The 20,665-nt window shown below is 56.9% G+C and overlaps 1 protein-coding gene across 1 annotated transcript; it reads left to right on the top strand.

The window, feature by feature from the left end:
• The first annotated feature begins 1,530 nt into the window (after positions 1–1,530).
• Positions 1,531–20,385, top strand: NTRK1 (neurotrophic receptor tyrosine kinase 1). Its single transcript, XM_023640974.2, has 17 exons — positions 1,531–1,845; positions 4,914–4,988; positions 5,265–5,336; positions 6,922–6,990; positions 7,790–7,935; positions 8,191–8,333; positions 10,657–10,789; positions 12,117–12,443; positions 12,880–12,897; positions 13,067–13,122; positions 13,395–13,497; positions 14,001–14,147; positions 14,481–14,611; positions 14,815–14,987; positions 17,945–18,185; positions 18,519–18,677; positions 19,993–20,385. Exons 1-17 carry the CDS (start codon positions 1,556–1,558, stop codon positions 20,176–20,178), a joined length of 2,469 nt encoding a protein of 822 aa, XP_023496742.2. The 5' UTR covers positions 1,531–1,555; the 3' UTR covers positions 20,179–20,385.
• The last annotated feature ends 280 nt before the right edge of the window (positions 20,386–20,665 follow it).

Raw genomic sequence — 20,665 nt, 5'->3', positions numbered from 1 at the left:
CCCCTCTCGCCCCGGACTTCTCCCAAATGGGGCTGCTCGGTCTGAGAGGCAGCGAACCGGGGCCCCCGGGAAGGAGTGGTTCTAGGTTCTGACACCCAGTGCCTTGACACCTGCGGGGTAACTTCTGGCAGCCGCCACCCGGCGGGAAGCGAGCTAGTTGAAACCTGGTAGGAACACGAACTGTGTCTCCTGCATATTCAAGCCCTTCCCCTCTCGCCTCTCGGAGCCCCTCTCAGCCTCCGAGGAGGCCGCCACACTGGGGACAAGAAGCTCTGTCCTAGCGCTAGTCCTTTGGTTCTGACCAAGATCCCCGTAGAGAGGGCAATCATCCTTTGGGCCCCGCCTCTGTCCGGTCACCTTCCTGAATTCAGGCTGCTCCATCGGTCTGTTTGTCCCTCTCTGTCTCGGGGAATTACAGGCCGGTCTGTGCTGGGGCCCCGGCGGAGAGGAGAAGCGCGCGCCTCAGAGGGCTTCATTCGCTTGATCCCTGGGGTCCTTGTCTGCCTTCTCCCCAAGAGTCCCTCCTCCAGGACCCCTCTTCCTCCCCCCTCCCCGGCTTGAGGCGGTCCGGCTCTTGCAGCCACAACGGCCTGCGGGGTGGGAGTGGCTGGGACCTGCCCGCGGGCCGGTGCTGGGGATCCTGGGGCTTTCCGGGCGGGCTGGCGGCCTCCTAGGACAGACGGGTCCCCAGCTCCACCCGCGGGCGGCCCCCGCGTCCGAGGAGCTAAGAGAAGATCTATTAATTTCTCCGTGCAGAAATCGATGCTCTTGTCAGGGCGGCGATCGATGCCAGCCCAGCCCGGCTTGGTCCTACCCGGCCTGGGGGCCAGCGCTGGACGGCCGGGGTCACGGGCTGACTCGGGGTGGCGAGGCGCAGAGCAGTGGGGTCTGCAGACCGCGCCCCCACCCACCCAACCCGGGCGTAGCTCACACCTTTGCTCGCGAGCTTCTAGCGCCACCCTGTGGCCTCTCCTGGAAATCTGCGTCTCGGCTCCCTGGTCTCTCTTCTCTGGCTGTTTTTGGGCGACACCTTCCCTTTCTCTGCCTCTTCCGTGTTTTCCTTCGCCAGGACCTGCATTTGGTGTTCTGGGGGTTCCTTCCCAGTTCTTCCTACGGTTTAGAAAGTGTTTCACCTAATTTATTCCAAGTGACATCCCCCACTGCCTCAGGCACACGCACCGGGAGGAGGGAGATTCGAGGCCGGGGGCTGGCTAGGATGACCTGGACGGCAACCTTTTCCCCAGCTCAGTCATCTCCCCTCCCCCCTAAAGGCAGCTGCTTTAGGCCGATAGAAATAACGTATCAACTTCCCAGTTCCCCCATTCCCAGCAGACACCTCTGAGGCGTTCTGCGGCGGCCCCTCCGCGTCTCCCGGAGCTAGGGGGGTCTTGGGGGAGAAAGCTGGCGCGGGGGCCCCCAAAGCGGTGGGGACAGAGTTGGGGGCTTAAGAAAGGAGGAGGAGGGGTTGGAGCCGGAGGGGGCGGGGCGGGTCCGGGCGGGGGCCGCTGGCTCCGCCCTTTCCTGGCGGCTGGGTCTTTAACACCGCCCAGCGCACATGTCGCGGGAGGCCCGGCAGCCGCTGCTGCGAGCGCACAGACGGCGGCCCGGCCGGGGCGAGGCGGGCGCCGCCGCGATGCTGCGAGGCGGACGGCGCGGACAGCTCGGCTGGCACGGTCGGGCTACCGGGCCGGGCAGCCTGCTGGCTTGGCTGATGCTGGCATCTGCCGGCGCCGCACCTTGCCCCGATGCCTGCTGCCCCCACGGCCCTTCGGGGCTGCGCTGCACCCAGCCTGGGGCCCTGGATAGCCTCCGCCACCTGCCGGGCGCCGAGAACCTGACGGAGCTGTGAGTGTCCGGCGGGCGAGGGGGCGCGGGGACCGGCGGGCAGAGCCGTGCCCCGAGGGCGCGGACTCCCCGCCTGCTAGCTGGGTCCGGAGGGGCAGGCGCGGCGGGAAGCTGGTACCGCGGCAGCCCTCGGTTGTGCCTGGACTTTTCTCCGCTGCCGCCGCTGCCCTGGCAGCCACCGCAGTTACTGCCTAGACGTTGCCTAGATCTCAGTGCAGCCTCGGGGAGATCCAGGGTGGCTTTCGGTACACCAGGTCTGAGAGAGCCCCGCAGTCTCGAAGCCGCTTTCTGGAGCTCAGACAAGAGCCTAAGCACGGCCTCGTGCAGGGGGGTGGCTAGCTGCGGAGAACCCCTCACTCGGCGCTCTTACCGCCATATCTCCTTTCCAGGGGGAAATTGGACCTCACCTCCTTCTTTGTCATGACGAGGCAAGGCCAACTCTTTCCCTGGAATTGGGAATTGAACTGGAATAGGTGGGAGGTGTGAGGAGTCGCAGCTTCTCCCTATTTCCACCATCTCTTGTCCTCACGACCTCTTGATTTTGGATCCCACGACCCCTTCCCGGCTTCCTTCTCCCCACCCCCATCTCCCTTTCCTCCCTTGTCTCCCTACTTGGGGCAGAGAGTTAAGGCCGTTGCTGAGGAACACTCTCCTCCCTTCAGGGCCCAAGACTGGGAGGAATCTCCAACATTCTGCAGTACTCTGACATCCTGCAGTAATTGATTACAAAATACTCAAGTACTTTTTAGCAGCTGGAGAAACCTATGGGAGTATTCTGTAATAATTGGCCTAGAGGTACTCAAGCATCACGTGGTGATGACTGGAAAATACTTGAGTATTCTATGTGGCTGGTGGGGCCAGCAAGACTTCTAGGAGAGGGGATGAACAGCTAGAAAATCCTCCTCCTGTGGCCGGGGGCGTAGAGGGTGGGCAAGGAAACCTGGCCTCCTGCAGTGATGGGCTGGAAGGTATCTGAGGCAGGGGCCATCACTGTCTGGAAGTTACTTGAGCAGGCTGCAAGAATTGGCACTGAGTTACTCGGGTATATCTTGGTAATTAACGGGAAGGTACTCAGTCTCTCTCTCTAATGGCCCTAGGGAGACCAGGAGGAGAGGACATGGCCTTGTCTTGGTCTGGACCTCGGTCTCTCTCTGCATGATGGGAGGGGGCATGAGATCCAAGCTGCCACCCCCAGTTCAGTCCACTCATCACCCTGGGTCTTCAGAGCAGCCCAGCCTCCTGACTGTTCCGCATCAGCTCTCTCATTTCCCAGTCCCCTTCCAAGCCCAAAGTGGGTTCAGGCTGGAGGGAGGGAGGGGCGGCATGGATAGGCTGGGGCTGGGGACCAGGAGGCATGCAGGGTAGTGAGCTGCGATGTCCCTCTGGGTGGGGCGGCAGCCTGACCCCCTGCCTTCGCTTGCACGGTCCCCTCCTCCTCCCTCACCCGCAGAGCTAACGAGGAGATAATGGACTCGAACAGACAGATTGATTATGAATCCAAACGAATGAGGCAGCTTTGAGCACGCTGCCTGACAGCTCCGACACACCCGGCCACTGCATTATCACTCCTCCTTGGGTCCCCACAGCTCTAAACCCTCTGGGCAGGGACTGGGGGTGTGGGCAGGACAGGGACCTACTCACCCTCGGAGTCACTGGAGGTTCCTCCCTGGGCATCAGGGGACTGAGGACCTGATACCTGGCTTTCCTGCTGGGGCCAAGGCTGGGGACAGGGAGAGGGGTCACTCAGGCTGCTCCTGGTTCCCACAAGTTAGGGGAAGTAAGAGGGTAGAGGGGGAGAGTTCTGAGAACAGGCAATGAGTCAGGGGCCCCTGGCATGTGTGTGTGTGTGTGTGTGTGGGATACGCTGACGTCCCGCTGCCGGGCAGCTGACTTCTCAGGAACTCGGTGGTGTTCCAGATCCAGAAGTGGGGCAGGGCATAGGGCGTCAGCCATCCCCCATTCCCACATGCCTGCTCTTACTTCTTTATTTCTCGTCTCCCTATCTTGCTTTCTCTGGCTCTCTGTCCTTATCTATCTGTCTCCCTTTCCTTATCTGTCTTTCTCCTTGCCTGTCTCTCTCTCTCTGCCAGTCTTTTCCTGTCCGTTTCTCTTTGTCGGTGTTTTTCTGCCCCCGATGTTGAGCCTTCCCATCGCTGCTCTCTCAGCCAGTCCGCGCCCCAACTCTGACTCCATCTTCTCATTGCACCTCTCCTCCTTCCTGGGTCCCTCCTAGGGCAGGCAGAGGTTCAAGGGGTCCCTGACTGACAGCCTCCATGCCTCTCGCTTGCTCTGCTGAAAGATGGGGTGGGGGAGTAGGGGTTGCTGCTTGAGTGTGAGGAGGGGCCAGTGGCCTTGAGGGGAGAGGGTGGGGTGTGTATATGTGTGTGTGGCGCGATGGGTGAGCCCAGAGCAGGCGTGTTTGGGAGCGCCAGGTATATTTGCATGACCCCAGGGCTTCCTCCGTGCTGGGTGGGGCAGTGGCAGTGACGAGGCCCTTTGTGGAAGCAAGCGTTTCAGCATGACCCCCATTGTTGAGCATGTGCAGGAGAGGCCCTGTGCGTAAGAGCTGAACACCTAGCTGAGAGTGGACTTGTGTGTGTTTATGAACGTGAGTATGCACACACATTCTCACACTTATATGTGTGTGTTTGTGAGAGATATATACGTGTGTCCTTGTGTGAGAGTGTAAGCATGCACATGTTCGTGCACACACATGTGCATGTGTGACTACGTGAGGAGGTGTGTTCCTGTGCATATGTTTATGCCTCTGCGTGTGTATGTGCATGACTGTGTGCGCACATGTGAGAGATGTGTGATGGTGCTAGGATGCATGCATGCACATGCATGCATGACTGTATGTGAGGAGGTGTGTCTCTGTGCATATGTGTATGCGTGTGTGTGCATGCCCGTGCACGTGTATGTGTGTAAACAGGTCTGTATGTGACTGTGAGCACGTGAGTGTGCATGTGTGCACACATGCATGTGTGGTTGTGAGGGAAGCAGATGGGTGGCTATGGGAACTCCACTGTGGGCCTGAGCCGCTGTGACTCCCATCCCTCTCCCCACAGCTACATCGAGAACCAGCAGAATCTGCAGCGTCTGGAGCGCAATGACCTGCGGGGCCTGGGGGAGCTGAGAAACCTGTGAGGGGGCTGGGGACTGTGGCTGTGGGGCTCAGCACAGGGCCTGGGGGACCAGAGGCTCAAGGGCACTAAGGACCTGGGGGACTTGGGAGGCTGAGGACTGAGGGGCTGGAGGAGGTCAGAAAACTCAGGGGTCTTAGGGGCCCAGGGTAGCTGAGGAGGCTATGAGGGCATGGGGAGGGCTCCAGGGCTCAGCACTGGGGACTTGGGGCTGGCGTGGGCAGAGAGGCCAGGGTGGCTACGGCCCTGGGCGCTGACCCTCTGCACCCTCCCCAGCACCATCGTGAAGAGTGGTCTCCATTTCGTGGCGCCAGATGCCTTCCATTTCACTCCTCGGCTCAGTCGCCTGTGAGTGGCTGGGGCTGGGCAGAGGGGCTGGGAGGACATCCAGGACTGGGTGGCTAATGGGCTTGGCCCTCCCCAGGAACTGTTCTGAGGAAGGCCCAGCCTGGTCAGGGAAGTCGGCTCACCCATTCTCCTGGGGATTCTTCTCATTGACTTCAGGGAGGTCGTGCTCTCAGCTCCCACCCCTGGCAGCTAGAAGGTCCTTCTTGCTATCTTACTTCCATGCTTCATGCTACAGGGACACTTCTCATAGGTTCACGCCCCATTTTTCTTCCCAGGTTTCAGATACACACCAGGTACTAGCTGGGACTCCATCTGCCACTCCCTCCCTGGCCCCTGGGGTGGCCGGGGAGCTGGGGTCTCAGATCTGCCACTCATCACCCTCCCCTTTCCTGGGAGTCATGGCCACCCCTCCTGCAGGGGACAGGGAGGGGCAGGGGTGGGCAGGAGAGCCCTCCAAAGGAGAGACCCTTGGAGTCCCTGGCAGCCCCTCCGTGGCCTTCTGAGGGCAGGAGTTCAGCTCCCCCTTTGCACGACGGGCATATGAGAGATGAGAGGGGCCTTGGGGCCTGTCATTCTCAGAGTTGTGCTGGGCACTCTAAACTCTCTGTTGTGTCCAGTGATTTAGCAACAATAAAACTTCAGTTAAAAATGTGTACTTCGTGACCCCTCACAATGCCTCTGCCAGTGAATCTTCACAGTCAATCTGGTGAGAGAGATAGTGTTATCCCCATCTTATAGATGAAGGTTCTGAGAATCAGAGAGGTTAAGTCTCTGGGCTGAGGCCACACAGCTGTAAGTGGCAGGACAGAACCACACCCAGATCTGTCTGGGGCTAAAGTGGGTGGTCTTTCTGATCCCTGTGTGGTGGTGTCTCTTCAACTCAGCCCCCACAAACTATAGGACAGCCAGGCAAGGAGAGGTGTCAGGGCAGGCCCTCAGAGGCAGAGGGTCCCGGGAATGGCAGCCTGGTGCAAGTCACAGAGTACTGGGGTTCCTAAACCAGCTTCCTGTGTGGCTTGGAGCTGGCCCCCTGCTGAGCTCACTATCTCCATCTCTACAGCTAGGGGGCTTGGGGCCTGGGGTCCCTTCCAGAGTCTTTCATTAGTCTCTGAGGAGGGGAAGGAAGGAGGAGTGGGGAAGGGACCTGAGGAAGCACTCTGAGATCCTTGTCATCCAGTAGGGGGCAAGGCATTGTGGGAGCCGTGGTCTTGCCTCCTCCTTGGGCCCTGTCCTGGGCTCTGTGGGCAGGGGAGCACAGATGGAGCCCCTTCCCCCAGCTGGGGCCTCAGCACTTTGCCAGCTGGGGCCAAGGGTGGGGGAGGGCGGAGCGGCTCTTCTCTCAGAACCTGCTCCCTGGGGTCTGGGGAGGGGGTTAAGTGGGGTTAACCCTTGTTGTCCCAGGGAGAAGAGTGGGATTCACCCTCATTGCCTCTCTGGCTGGTTCTAGTGGCCAGGGTTGGGAGGGGGAAGCGAGATGTCAACTTCATCCTTGGCTCCTCCCCTCCCCTCTCTCCCTCTGGGTCAGAGCTGAGGGTGGGTGGCAGGTGCTCATAGGGTCTGTCTCGTTCTGTCTCGACTCCTGCAGGAATCTCTCCTTCAATGCTCTGAAGTCTCTCTCCTGGAAAACTGTCCAGGGCCTCTCCTTACAGCAACTGTGAGTGTGGGGGCTCCCAGGGACAAGAGCAGCAAGTGTGCAGGGGTGTGTGTGTGAGATGTGTGTGTCCGTGGGCACTTGTGTCTCTGTGTAAGGTATGTGGCTGTGTCTACGTGGAACTGGAGGGGGTGGCTCCCTTTGGGGACTGCGTGTTTGGCTGTGAGCTGAGACTGGGGACTCTGTGCATGCCTGTGAACCCCCCATCAAAGGGGAGGCTGCAGGCCCAGCTGCTGAGGGGTTACTGCTCTGGGGGCATGCAGGGCGGGGGGTGGCATGGAGAGCTGGCCTGGACGACTGATCTGTACGTGCTCAGGAGGCTGGGGGCTGGCACAATTCTCTGGGCCTGTGCTGAGCAGACCCACAGGCCCACCGCCTGTGCACACGGGCACGTTCGCCCACATTCCCAGCACATCATGCGCATGGGATGGGCGACAGCAGTGGTCCACGTGTGCTTGGTGGACACCTAAGGTCTCTGGGTCATCCGGAAGGCAGTGCCCTTCCTTCCTTGTCACCCTGCTCAGAGCCCTCACCTGGCTTGTCACCCTGGGGAGCCCAGGGTAAGGGAATTCCGTGTGGCGCACAGCCGGCCGTCTTTGATCTGCATTCTATTTCTTTTAATAATGTCTTGTTACTGGGGTCCCTGAGAGGAACTTCTCCTGTGTCCCCACTCCTTCACCTCTAGACAGTCCACCCCACTGACTAAATGCGCTCCCTCTTACTGTAGTACTTCGTTCTCTGGGGCTCCAGGCTCACCACCTGTCCCTTCCCTGACTCTCTTGGTGTCCCCCACGCCCGCCAGAGTCCTGTTGGGGAACCCTCTGGACTGTTCCTGTGCCCTGCGCTGGCTGCAGCGCTGGGAGGAGGAGGGGCTGGGCGGAGTACGTGAACAGAAGCTGCAGTGCCACCAGCAGGGGCCCCTTGCCCTCATGTCCAACACCAACTGTGGTAGGTGCTGGACGTGTTGTAAGGGGCTGGGAAAGAGTTATGGGCTTGGGGAGAGGACATGGAGCAGGGCTTGGGGAGCAGGCACTGAAGGGGGCCTGGGGCATTGCCAAGAGCTGGGGGAAACTGAAAGTTGGGGCCCATGGCCAATGGGGGGCTCAGGGTCACTGAGGAGGGTGGGGGGAGGAGCACTGCCTTGGGGTAAGGTTCTGAGGCCACTCCCTGCTCTAACACCCCTCGGGGATCCTGGGCGGCCAGGCGTGCCCCTGCTGAAGGTCCAGGTGCCCAATGCCTCTGTGGACGTGGGGGACAACGTGTGGCTGCAGTGCCAGGTGGAGGGGCAGGGCCTGGAGCAGGCCGGCTGGATCCTCACGGAGCTGGAGGAGTCAGCCACAGTGATGGTGAGGAGCCCTTCCCCACCCCCGCTCCCCCTCACCCTGGGCGAGGCCTGGACGGGGCTGTGGGGACAAAGACCCGGAAAGAGAGGCAACCAGTAAGAAGCACACATGGGCGAGGGATGGACAGAGATGGTTTAGATCCATGGAGCTTGGGCTGATGCTGTGGGGCAACTACAGGCACACGCATGCCCTCAGGATGGGCCCTGGCCCAGCAGGGACCCCAGGCTCTGCTGGATCCACCAAGACTTCGGCCCCCTCTCTGGGAAAACAATGCTGGCTGCATGTCAGAGGGTCACAGAGCCTTCACATATTGGAGCTGAGGGGGACCCCACAGACCATCCCTCCCTCCCAGCCCCTTTCTAGATAAGGAAACTGAGGCCCAGGGAGACGGTGCGATATTTGTGAGCCTGCAACCAGGCGAGTTCTTGGGGGAAATCCGTTTTTTTTCTGGAGATTCTGGAAGCAGCATCCTCTGTTGTGTGTGATGAGTGTATGATAGTAAAGGAGGCACAGGTCTGGTTTCAGCTTTCTGATTAATTCATTTTTGGAATGACTTTTTGGAAAAATTCCTTAATCTGCCTGCATGTCATTTTTCTTATCTGTCAACTGAAGAGGTGGATGTGATGGCTTTCTGATGTCCTGCCTGCCTCTGGGCACTCTCTGGCCTCTACCTCTGTTATCCAGATGGTCTTTGGGCACCTTCATAGGCCTTGCCCTTTGTCCTCAGCTGGCGACAGGAAGCTGAGAGCAGCCACAGCTGACGCAGGAGGCCTTGTTGGCAAGAAGGCTGTACCCACCCAAAAACCTGGCCCCTTCTGGGTAGACACACAGGGTCCACCTCATGGGAGGAGCCAGGCCAACAGGACCAGGGGTGTGACTTCAGTTTGGAGACCCTCACTTTGGGAGGAGAGTCAACCCCAGAATTGCTGGACTCCCCAGGAACAATATTGAAGGAGGAACTACTGGAGGAGGGGGGTCCAGACATGGCGGAGGGACCACTAGCCATGGAGTGGTTTCCCTTCCCGGAGATCAAAGCCACCAAGAGTGAATCACGGAAAGGGACAAGGCAGAGGCAAGAGGTTGGCCATGGCCATCTGTGGAGAGACCTTTGATCAACTGAGTGTTTTGAGAAATTCCAGGTTTTTGCTTTGCTTTTTGGGAGATTTACATATTTGCTACCACTCATGTGTTCTAGAAACTTCTTATAGAAAAGTCACACCCTAACTGGGTTAAATGGAGAGGAGGGGAGGCTGGTCACCCTCAGGAGAGTAAAGGGTGGCAGAGCAGCTCCAAGGGAAGAGTTAACGGGACGCCATACCCCAGGGTGACTTGGAGGAGTGGGCAGCCCCGAGAAGCTTAAGGAAGGCTTCCCCGGAGGTGGCTGGAAACCAGAGCGTGCCCGGGAGGCTGGAGAGCTCTTCTGGAATCTTTGAATTCACATATTCCAATGGAAGCCAAGGGAAACTTCACCTCCTCTGGCATTTATTCAAAAGATTCCACGTTTATCTGGAAATTATGAAATTTCCAAATAAATGGGATTTGTCCACTACTCCATTTATTTTCATCATTTTATGAAAATAGCTTTCTAAAATGATGAAAGATCATTTAAAATGATGAAAGATCATTCTGTCTACCTCTTCAGCTTACAAAACAAAAAAAACCCCCATGGTTCAGCAAGATTAAGAATTGTCTTAAGGTCAGATAACTTCCACATGTCCATGGTTTCTTAGGAAGAGAATCTGAACCTGATTCAATCTTTTGATGACTCAGAATCAAGTCACTTTGCCTCTCTAACTTCACTCTCTGTCTTCATCTGCCAAAGGAGGTCACGAGGCTACTGTTGCTTGTACCTGCTGCCCTGTTATCAGCGCCATCTCTTTGTTTCTGATCTTCCTCGGGCTGAGACTAAGTTTGTTAGAACTGTGTAAAACAAGAATGCGTAGGTGATGAGGTGCTAGTTGGCTCTTCAGTGAGTTGTGTATATTTGGTATTTGGGATTCATGAACTCTATTTATCTGCTTAGATGAGTGGTTTTGGTTCAGGGTATTTGTGCCTATTTTGAGGTCATTGGTTATGGTCTAGGTTTTTCAGATCATTAAATAAATGATCCAGGAGATAGCCTTCGAACAAGCTCTAAGGGAGGAGGGCTATTTCCTGCCATATTCTCTCCCATATCTCTACCCTCAGCCTACTCCCCTTCCAGTCCCCCTCTCTTTTTCCATGTGGAGCCAGAGGGGCCCCCCAAAGACATCAGCTCCAGTCCCCTGCCTCCAGCCCCAAGCCAGCTGACACTCTTCCTGGTTTTCCTCTCTCTTCCCTGATTCAGCAATCTGGGGGTCTACCATCCCTGGGGCTGACCTTGGCCAATGTCACCAGTGATCTCAATAGGAAGAATGTGACATGCTGGGCAGAGAATGATGTGGGCCGGGCTGAAGTCTCTGTTCAGGTCAACGTCTCCTGTGAGTCCCAATGTCTGCCCCTGTACCCACCCCCATCCCTTCTCCCCTGAAAAGAGGATGTGAGGGTGGGGGGCTGGAGGAAGGGGGTGGGATGTATGTCTCCACAGCTGCTCCCTCCCAGCTGTTTCCAGATTCCCATGAAAACCTGATCCTTTGGGGGAAGTCCTGGGGGCTTGTCAAGGCCAGAGGGACGCAGATGGATTTCTTTTTGGCCCCCTGCCCAAGTCTTGCTACCTGAGGCCCTCAACGCCAGCTGCCCCGCTGTTCTCAATGCTCTGCTGTATTTCTTCATGCCCGTCCCTTTGTAGGACTTTCACCCTACATCCTAGTTTTAAAAGAAGAAATCCCTCTGCCAAGTTCATCTTTAGGCTTGCTGCCTAATTTCTCTAGGTCTGCCAACAAATTATTTTAAATCTTCTACGTTATATAATTTTTCTTCTGAAATATAACGTACATAGATATGTACATAAAAGATAAACACTTTAAACAACAATTATTCTTACCAGCATTTCAGAAGACACTCCCTTCCTTTCCCCATTCAGAGCCCGTCCTTCTCTTCCACCCCATCCTGACTTTTGTGATAATCATTTCCTTGCTTTTAAAAATAATTTTACACACATATCCTTCCCTATCGATATGGTCTCGTTTTGTTCTTGTACATATATCAATGGAATCGTACTGTAAGTATCATTTTATGTCTAGTTTCTTTCACTCAACATTTTATTTGTAAGATTCATCCATATTAATGGGAGCAGCTATAGGTCATTCAATTCACTGCTGAATAGTATTCCATTGCAGGAGTGCTGGCTAGAATTCCAGTATCAACTGTAGATGTTGATTATATATATATATTTTCTATTATTGAGGGGATTTCCCTTTTTTCAGGTTGGGTCTATTTCAAACCCATATCTTTTTTCAAAAAGGTTTTTAACTGGGTTTTTTGCTTGTTTGATGTTTAGGCCTCCTCCCGATCTTCTTAAGTTTGATGACACTTAATTTTACCCTTATCCAAAAAACTCCATGTTTAATTTCTATAAACTGGTACCCCACGTCTCTAAGGCTATTACTTATATACTTTAAGCCCTCCTCTTAAATTCTTTAAGCTTCTGAATTTCATACACCTGCTGCCTGCTTTATTTAAGATATACTGTCCACTGTCTTCAAAATGTTTCTCCTTGTGAACGTCTTAGGGCCTCCTGACCAGTTTCTCTTAGGCCCACCATCTGATTTCTGGCTCTCCCCAGCTTCCTCCCCTGGACCTGTCAGGTTCGGGCTGGGTTCCCTTCAGATACCCCCTGACTTCTCACTGTGACTCTCTGGCTCACAGTCCCAGCCAGCGTGCACCTGCAGACGGCGGTGGAGCAGCACCACTGGTGCATCCCCTTCTCAGTGGACGGGCAGCCAGCACCCACTCTGCGCTGGCTCTTCAACGGCTCTGTGCTCAATGAGACCAGCTTCATCTTCACCGAGTTCTTAGAGTCAGCGGCCAACGAGACTATGCGGCACGGCTGCCTGCGCCTCAACCAGCCCACCCACGTCAACAACGGCAACTACACGCTGCTGGCTACCAACCCCTATGGCCAGGACTCCGCCTCCGTCATGGTCGCCTTCATGGACAACCCTTTCGAGTTCAACCCTGAGGACCCCATCCCTGGTGCGAGGGCCACCCTGAACCCTGCCCCTGCTCCCTGGGCTCCACCTGGGTACAGATCCAGGTGTCCAGGGAGGCCTGGCCCACTTCCTGCTGTGATCCTGACCCCAGAAGTTGGAGTGCCTGGTCCTGGACAGAAAGGAGCCTGGAATTCTGGTGTCCAGCTCTGTGCTGGCCTCCTTGCCCCTGCCTCCCCCAAGCCCCAGGAGTCCTGAACCCCTGAGCTATTCCATCCACTTGAGCTGGCTGAAGAGAGAGCCGTGTCCCAGGGCATCCACAGCCCAGCTGGAAAAGGGCCATGTGCATCATCTCCCTTGAGGTCCAGCAGCCCCACTGCCCCATCTCACCTCCACCCCATGAAGGGATGATCCCAGAGGGGGAAGGGGCTTGCTGCTCTCCTCTCCCATCTGACTGCTTTCTCTCCTCCCTCCCGCTGCAGTCTCCTTCTCGCCAGTGGGTGAGTAGCCCAGGCTGGAGGGCATGTCTGTCTGGCCCCTGGAGCTGAGGCTGGGGCAGAGGGCACAGCTGACCTGATCCCCGAGGGGTCAGCTGGGGCCAGGGTGGGGAATTGCTAGAGGAGACTTGGTGTGTGCCAAGGCCCACCTTTCCTGCTCTGTGTCCCCCAGACACAAACAGCACATCCAGAGACCCAGTGGAGAAGAAGGATGAGACACACTTTGGGGTGAGCTTGCGGGGTGGAAGCTTGTCGAGGAATTGGGATTGGGAGGCTGGGCTGGGCGCTCATCTGCATGTCACTTCTGATCAGAGTGTGGGGATCACTACAGTCTGGGGGGGGCTTGGTCAGCCACCGTCACAACCACGGCCTGGGGCACGGCGGGGAGGAGGCAGGTGGGGAGCCTGGTTCTGGGCTCCTCTGCAAGATGGAGAAACAGTTTGCTATCGGGGAGCTCTGAGAGCACAGGAGAAGCCCCAGATCTAACCCCCCACCCCCAGGTCTCTGTGGCCGTGGGCCTGGCTGTCTTTGCCTGCCTCTTCCTTTCTACGCTGTTCCTTGTGCTCAACAAATGTGGACGGAGGAACAAGTTTGGCATCAACCGTGAGTTGGGGGGCTGCAGAGGGGCGGGCTGTCAGTCTGTCCTGCTGGCTTGGTTTCCTCCTGGCTCTTTCTGACTCTGTCCTCTGCACGAGGGGCCTGTGCACACGTGGAGTTGAGCGAGTGCGTGTTTGGGGTACGTGAGGGCCTGGCTGCGGGCTCGAGAGCGTGTGTGTCGGGGCTGCTGCTGGGGTAGTTTCAGAGGGAGCAGCTGCTAATTGGCGGCTGGATTGTAGTCAAACACTAAGTGGGTCTGGGAGGGCTGAGCTCTGCGGGGGGGCGGTGGGGGAGTTCTTTGGCGGCCCATGGGGCCTGGGGTTGGAGAGGCTCCAGACAGAGAGAGGCCACAGTACCTCCCCTTCCCCCGCCTGCTGTCTTGCTCCCTAGCTCTTCTGTTCCTCCCCTGCAAGTCACAAGATGGGGTCACTTGGCACCCTGCAACCTGGCAGGGGCCAAGGTATGTGCCTGGGCTGTGACTCCTCCATGTAGCTCTGTCTCCTCCCCAGGTCCCGCTGTGCTGGCTCCAGAGGATGGACTGGCCATGTCCCTGCACTTCATGACATTGGGTGGTAGCTCCTTGTCTCCTACTGAGGGCAAAGGCTCTGGGCTCCAAGGCCACATCATCGAGAACCCACAATACTTCAGTGATGCCTGTGAGGGGCTGTGCTGGGTCAAGGGTGGGGGCGAGCCTGTAGACACGTTTGGGTGCACACGTGCATACGCGTGAGTGTGTGTGTGTAGAAGCTACTGTGTCATCACCTTTGCCCACCCCAGGTCTGAACAAGCCTTCCTTCCACCCTACCCCCACCCCATCCACCCCACAGCACGGGGCGTGGTGAAGCAGTAAAGGCTCAATTTCAGTCCCCATCCATCCCCTGGCTGGCACCCTTGTGCAGCATACAGCCCTGCTACACAGTCCCGTCCTTGCCCCCACCCCATCCTTCCCAAAACTGGGCTCCTGTGTGATCCTGCCAGCCCCTCCGCAGGTGTTCATCACATCAAGCGCCGAGACATCGTGCTCAAGTGGGAGCTGGGGGAGGGTGCCTTTGGGAAGGTCTTCCTTGCCGAGTGCCACAACCTGCTGCCTGAGCAGGACAAGATGCTGGTGGCCGTCAAGGTAGGACCTTGTCCGTGAGGGACGGCTGGCCTGGGTCCACCTCCTGGAGCACCATCATTCCAGGACAGGGTGGTCAAGCTGGGGGGTGGCATGCTGGGGTCTGGCATGGCTCACAACTTGGGGCTCACAAGGTGGGCCACCTTGGATGTGGGGAGGTGAGGGCTGGGCCCCCACTCAGTCCTGTCCCTGGCCCTACCACCCAGGCGCTGAAAGAGGTGTCGGAGAGCGCTCGGCAAGACTTCCAGCGCGAGGCCGAGCTGCTCACCATGCTGCAGCACCAGCACATCGTGCGCTTCTTCGGCGTCTGCACCGAGGGCCGCCCGCTGCTCATGGTCTTTGAGTACATGCGGCATGGTGACCTCAACCGCTTCCTCCGGTACGAGCGCCTGGCCCCAGCGCTGGCCCCTGGCCCCGCGCTCTGAGCCCCGTCCCCCCTTCCCTACAGGCACGTCTCTGCTTGTCTTTTGAACTGAGGAGGGACACCAAGAAGAAGCAGGAAGGCATGGCTCCTGTCCCCAAGGAGCTCTGAGGCAGATGTGTGAATGTGACAGTCTGGGCGAAGGACGGAGTGTCAGGGAGGTAGACAGGGAGCACAGCAGTCAGGGAGGCTGAGCTAGCGGAAGTCCTGAGCTCAAACTTCAGGACGGGAGGGCTTTGCAGAGGGTCCGTGTGCATTTGTGTGTGGCACGCAGAAGCCAGGCCTGTAGGAGGTGGCAGTTAAGATAACTAGACAACAGCAACAACAACAAACGTTTGTCAGGCACTTTCTATGTTCAGGCACCACGTTATATACTGTACAGTTCTTTCTTATCATGGCGGTACATGCTTGTACCTATATATCTGTACAGTAGTCCCCCTTTATCCACAGTGTCAGTTCCCTGTGGTCAACCGAGGTCCAAAAATAACACCGTGGCACAATGCCTACACCTCACTTGATCTCATCACGTAGGCATGGTACCGTCTCACATCATCACAAGAAGACGGATGAGGATAGTACGATAAGATATTTTGAGTGAGAGAGAGTCACATAACTTTTATTACAGTATATTGTTACAATTGTTCTATCTTATTAGTTATGGTTGTTAATCTCCTACTGTGCCTAATTTATAAATTAAACTTTGTGATAGGTATGTATGTATCAGGAGAAAACACAGTCTATATAGGGTTCGGTACTATCCACGGTTTCAGGCATCCACTGGGGGTCTTGGAACAGATCTCTGCTGATAAGGAGGGACTATTGTATAATAATATAAATATATCTTTATTTTTCAAAGTCTCCAAGCATATATGGCAATTTATACTTGAAGAGAGTTACCAAAAATTCATTTATTTGGCTTTGGACAGAACAACTCTGATACGTTTACTGCTTGGTGCTGATATATATATATATATATATATATATTTTTTTTTCTGAGGAAGATTCGCCCTGAGCTAACATCTGTTGCCAGTCTTCCTCCACTTTTTATGTGGGCCACCACCACAACATGGCCACAAGTGGTGTACGTCCATGCCCAGGAATGGAACCCAGCCCACTGAAGCAGAGCATGCCAAACCTAGGCACTAGGCCACCGGGGCTGGCCCTGTGCTGATAATTTTAATAACTTCAAGAAACATGCCCATTTCACATATGAGACTTAGAAAATTTAAGTGACTTGCCCAAGGGCACACAGGTAGTCAGTGGCCCAGAGGGGATGTGACCCCAGGCACAGCCCTGCTCTCAACCTCTGACTCACGGGTGGTGACACATTCCCTTTGTCAGTCCTTCTCCCAAGAGATCACCCCCTGTGAGGATGGGGCCATGTGAGGAGGAAGAGGGCCAGGCTTTGGAATCAGCTGCAACTTATTAGCTGAGACTTCTTTGCCAAGTAGCTTTTCTCTCTGACCTCAGTTTCCCCACCAGTAAGAGGGACAACAAGGGGACTGTGGCTCTGAATGAGAAAGCATGGTGTGGTTGTCCAGGTGATGGTCACGATTTGGTCCCCAAACACTCCCTTACGAGTGACAGGTCGTTCATGCAGTCAGGCTGCAGAATTCAGCTGGGAGACAGTGCAGCGGCTGAGCTAATCCTGGGGCTGGGGAGGAGCCCATGGAGGGTGCGGAGCAGGAGGGAGACCATGCCAGACCCGAGATGAGTGTGGAGGTGACCGAGAAACTGGAGGCAAGAGAAGGCCAGGGAGGAGCCCTTCCCCTTGTTCACAGACACAGTGTGGGCTCGGCGCTGGGGGCTGGGGATGCGGGCCAGGGGCATGCCGCCATCTGGGGCCCAGGCTGTGGAGAAACGGCTCTAAATGCTGCACGGAGCACGGGGAGCCAAGGGAGGGAATCATGAAAGCTCCTAGACGAGTCTGGCAGACTTGCCCTAGGAGAAGCCGTCTGCTCCTTCTTGCCTCCGGGCCTTTGTACTTACAGTTCCCTCTGCCTAGCACACTGAGCCTCCCTCCCAGACACTTCACCCACCCCTGTCCCTGACCCCTTCCAATGGCTTACCCACTGCTCTTCCTTACGGCTTGCATCTCAGTTTAGATGCCTCTTCCTCCAGGAAGCCTTCCCTAACTTCTTCCATCCCTACCCTGAGTGCCCATCAGGTGCCCCTCACACTGCACTGCTGTGACCCGTTTATCTGCATCCTGCTCTCCACTGTAGCTGTGGCACTTGGCGCACTGGAGATGTGTGACGAATACCTGGGATAAAGAAGAAATAACCGGATGAGGAGAAAGTTGACTAGTAGGAAAGGGCAGTACTGACAAAGCCATCAGCTCAGGCAAAGGTTCAGAAGAAGGAACTTGTGGGGAATGGAGATGAATGATCAGGGACAGATCTGGAGTGGTGGCTGTGGGGTGAAGGAAGAAACCTTTGGAATGAAGGAGGACCCCACAGGAATGGCTGGATATTGAGGGCAAAGGTGAGAGAGACAGGAATCAAGGAGGACTCCCAAGTTTCAGGCTCAGAGCCTGGGGGGCAGTTCCCTTCATTGAGGCAGGGGCAGGCTCAGGGAAGACGCTGAACATTTAGACAAGGGCTAAGCTGGAAGTGTCCATGGGTAAGAGTTGTAGGGGCCAGTGGACAGCTGAATGCTGCGGTTGGAGTTCAAAGGGGCTGCTTGAGAGGAAGGCATGAATGTGGAAAGTGTCGGCCTGGGTGGAAGCCCTGGAGGTGGACACACCTCTGGCTCCTCATCCCAGCCCCTCTAGACAGCTGGCTCCCCTGTTCTTTGCTTTCTCCATTCCCGCTGAGTCCCCTCCTCCATTCCACCCCAGCTCCCCGGCCTCCCCTTCCTCAGGCTCCTGGGGGTTCTCCCCTCCCAGCCCGCCCTTCTCCCTTACTCTCTCGCAGGTCCCACGGGCCTGATGCCAAGCTGCTGGCTGGCGGGGAGGACGTGGCTCCAGGGCCCCTGGGCCTGGGGCAGCTGCTGGCCGTGGCTAGCCAGGTCGCTGCGGGGATGGTGTACCTGGCGGGTCTGCACTTCGTGCATCGGGACCTGGCCACGCGCAACTGTCTGGTGGGTCAGGGACTAGTGGTCAAGATCGGCGATTTCGGCATGAGCAGGGATATCTACAGCACTGACTATTACCGCGTAAGGGTCTTTCGTCCCAAACCCTCCCGCAGCATCCAAACTGCGCACACGCTGGATGCCGAGTCCCCCTAGGAGAGCCTGCCCTTGCTGGGCACGCCAGAACTCTTTGGCTCTGGTTTTTAACCCCTCTCCTACCTCCTCGGCCTCCAGTGGAGGAGGGTCTGTCTCCGCTATTCCGGACAGAAAGGGCACCATCGGTTTTTCCCTCTTAGCCAGGGGCGGGAGAGCCACTTCTATTTATTTTTAATGACGGGGCTGGGGCCGGGTCTGCGCCGGGAGAGGCTGTGGATGCGGGCGCCCCCTGGAGGTGACGCGGCGCCCGCCCACCGGCAGGTGGGAGGCCGCACGATGCTGCCCATCCGCTGGATGCCGCCCGAGAGCATCCTCTACCGCAAGTTCACCACCGAGAGCGACGTGTGGAGCTTCGGTGTGGTGCTCTGGGAGATCTTCACCTACGGCAAGCAGCCCTGGTACCAGCTCTCCAACACAGAGGTCAGCCTCGCCCTGCGGGTCACCCCCTGCTGGCCGCCCCTTCCCTGCTCCTTCCGAGAGCCCTTTTTCAGGGAAGTGAGCGCCCTTTTGCTTTTCATCCCACTGCCAGCAGGCACCCATCCAGCATCCTGCCGACACTGCGCTCCCTCCACCCCAACCCTGTTCTTTCCTTGCGTCCTTCCCCTCTCCTATTCTTGCCTCCGTTTACTGTCCTAAGCCCAGGCCCAACGGGCTCCTGGGGGAACCTCAAAGCACTTTATAAATGGAGCCCAGACCCCCCCCCCCCCCAGCTGCATTTTGTAGACCTAATAGGCATTATCAGGGTGGGAGAGTTGTGAGAAGAGGAGCACAGCACAGGAGGACCTGACTGCAGCAGGAAGGCTGGAGATTAGACTGTAGGAAGGACGGTCCTGCCTCCTCCCCGTGCCCTTCTGACTGGACACAGTCAGAGCAGGCCCCAGGTGTTCTGTCTCCCAGAGCAGCTCCCCCACCCCCTCCTTGGCTCGCAGCTGTCAGTTTCCATTTCTCCTCCTAATGCAGTCTGCTCCCTGGAGGCTGGTGGGGTGGGGGAGAGGGTTATAGATTTTAATTTTCTCAAGCACTGAGAGAAGGAATGGAATTAGTGCTGCCTATAACCCAAGTCTTCTAATGGGGAGGGAGGAAAAAAGGGGGAAGAGGCTCCAGGTCCCTGCAACCATCTCCCTGCCACCATCTCTTCTTCTTTGGCTCTTTTAGCTGCTCTAGCGGTCCTTCCTGGAGTCTAACTTTGATCTTTCCAGCTGTAGTTTCTTTTCAGAGGACCTAGGTCCCAGCAGAGTGGTACCGACAGAAGAGAAAAGAAAGTGGGGTTGCCCTCTCCCTTAAAATGCCAGCCAGCCATTTGTCAAGGCCTTTACCAGCAATCCAGCTCTGTTTTCTTTTTGTCCCCTGGAGCGGAAAGCAGAGGGCTTTCCCTTCCTCCATTCAGCCCTCAACACTGTGCTGATGGATTTGGCAAATGCCTCAGGCCCACCCCTTCCTCACCCCACCTGGCAAGTCTTCTGAGGGTCTGATTCCAGCCCTTGGAGGAGCAATCCTACCTCAGCCCAACCTTCTCAGAGTCTCTCCAGCCTTCATCCCTCCCACTGCTCAGTGTCAGAGTGGAAAGGAATCTTGGGGTTCGCTGCATCCTTTTAGATTGTTAGTAGCCAAGAGGCCCAGACGTGTTGTGTGACCTGCCCTGAGAACCTCAGTGAGGCAGGGGCAGTGCTGGGGCTGGCCTCACGCTGCTGCTCCCGACCCAGGCTGCCCTCCTCTCTCCCCTCGGTGGCCCCAGGCGATCGAGTGCATCACGCAGGGACGTGAGCTGGAGCGGCCGCGTGCCTGCCCACCCGAGGTCTACGCCATTATGCGGGGCTGCTGGCAGCGGGAGCCCCAGCAACGACACAGCATCAAAGACGTGCATGCTCGGCTGCAAGCCCTGGTCCAGGCACCTCCCGTCTACCTGGACGTCCTGGGCTAGGGGGCTGGCGCGGGGGCTGGGGTTGGGTAGCTGGAACATGGGGCCTGCCCTCAGCAAGCCCCACAGCTCCCAGCAGCCCCAGGGTGATCTCAAAGCATCCAACTCACCCTCAGCATGCCGGAGGGGACAAGTGGGGCCTGGGAGTGGAGGATGGTCCTGCTTCTCTAGGCAGGGTTCCGTCATAGCAATTATATTTATTACCCCTTGGCCGTGTCTCTTGCCAATTCTTGGAATGACGTCGTTCTGGGAAGGGGTATGGGGACTCAGGTAGGGGGATGACTCTCTGGGATCTGCCCTCTCTCTGGTTCCCCTCAGCTGCCTACCCCTCTCCATGCAGCTGTCACTTCCACCTCGTGGCTGTTATTTGCCTCCCAGTCCTGTGGTCACCCTGTTCACCTGGTGGTGAGGCAGCCTCAAGTCAGGCTTCCCAGAGCTTCAGACCTCACTTGCCTATCTCTGTACTTCACGTTCAGGAAGGCTGGTGCTG

This window comes from Equus caballus, chromosome 5, assembly GCF_041296265.1.
Source record: "Equus caballus isolate H_3958 breed thoroughbred chromosome 5, TB-T2T, whole genome shotgun sequence".
Lineage (NCBI taxonomy): Eukaryota > Metazoa > Chordata > Mammalia > Perissodactyla > Equidae > Equus > Equus caballus.
This window is presented reverse-complemented; position numbering and strand designations above follow the sequence as displayed.

Coding starts and splice junctions, on each gene's coding strand:
- NTRK1 (XM_023640974.2), top strand. CDS start 1,556: ATGTCGCGGGAGGCCCGGCAGCCGCTGCTGCGAGCGCACAGACGGCGG. Junction 10,790..12,116: donor TGTTCAGGTCAACGTCTCCT/GTGAGTCCCAAT, acceptor TCTGGCTCACAG/TCCCAGCCAGCGTGCACCTG. Junction 14,148..14,480: donor ACAATACTTCAGTGATGCCT/GTGAGGGGCTGT, acceptor GCCCCTCCGCAG/GTGTTCATCACATCAAGCGC.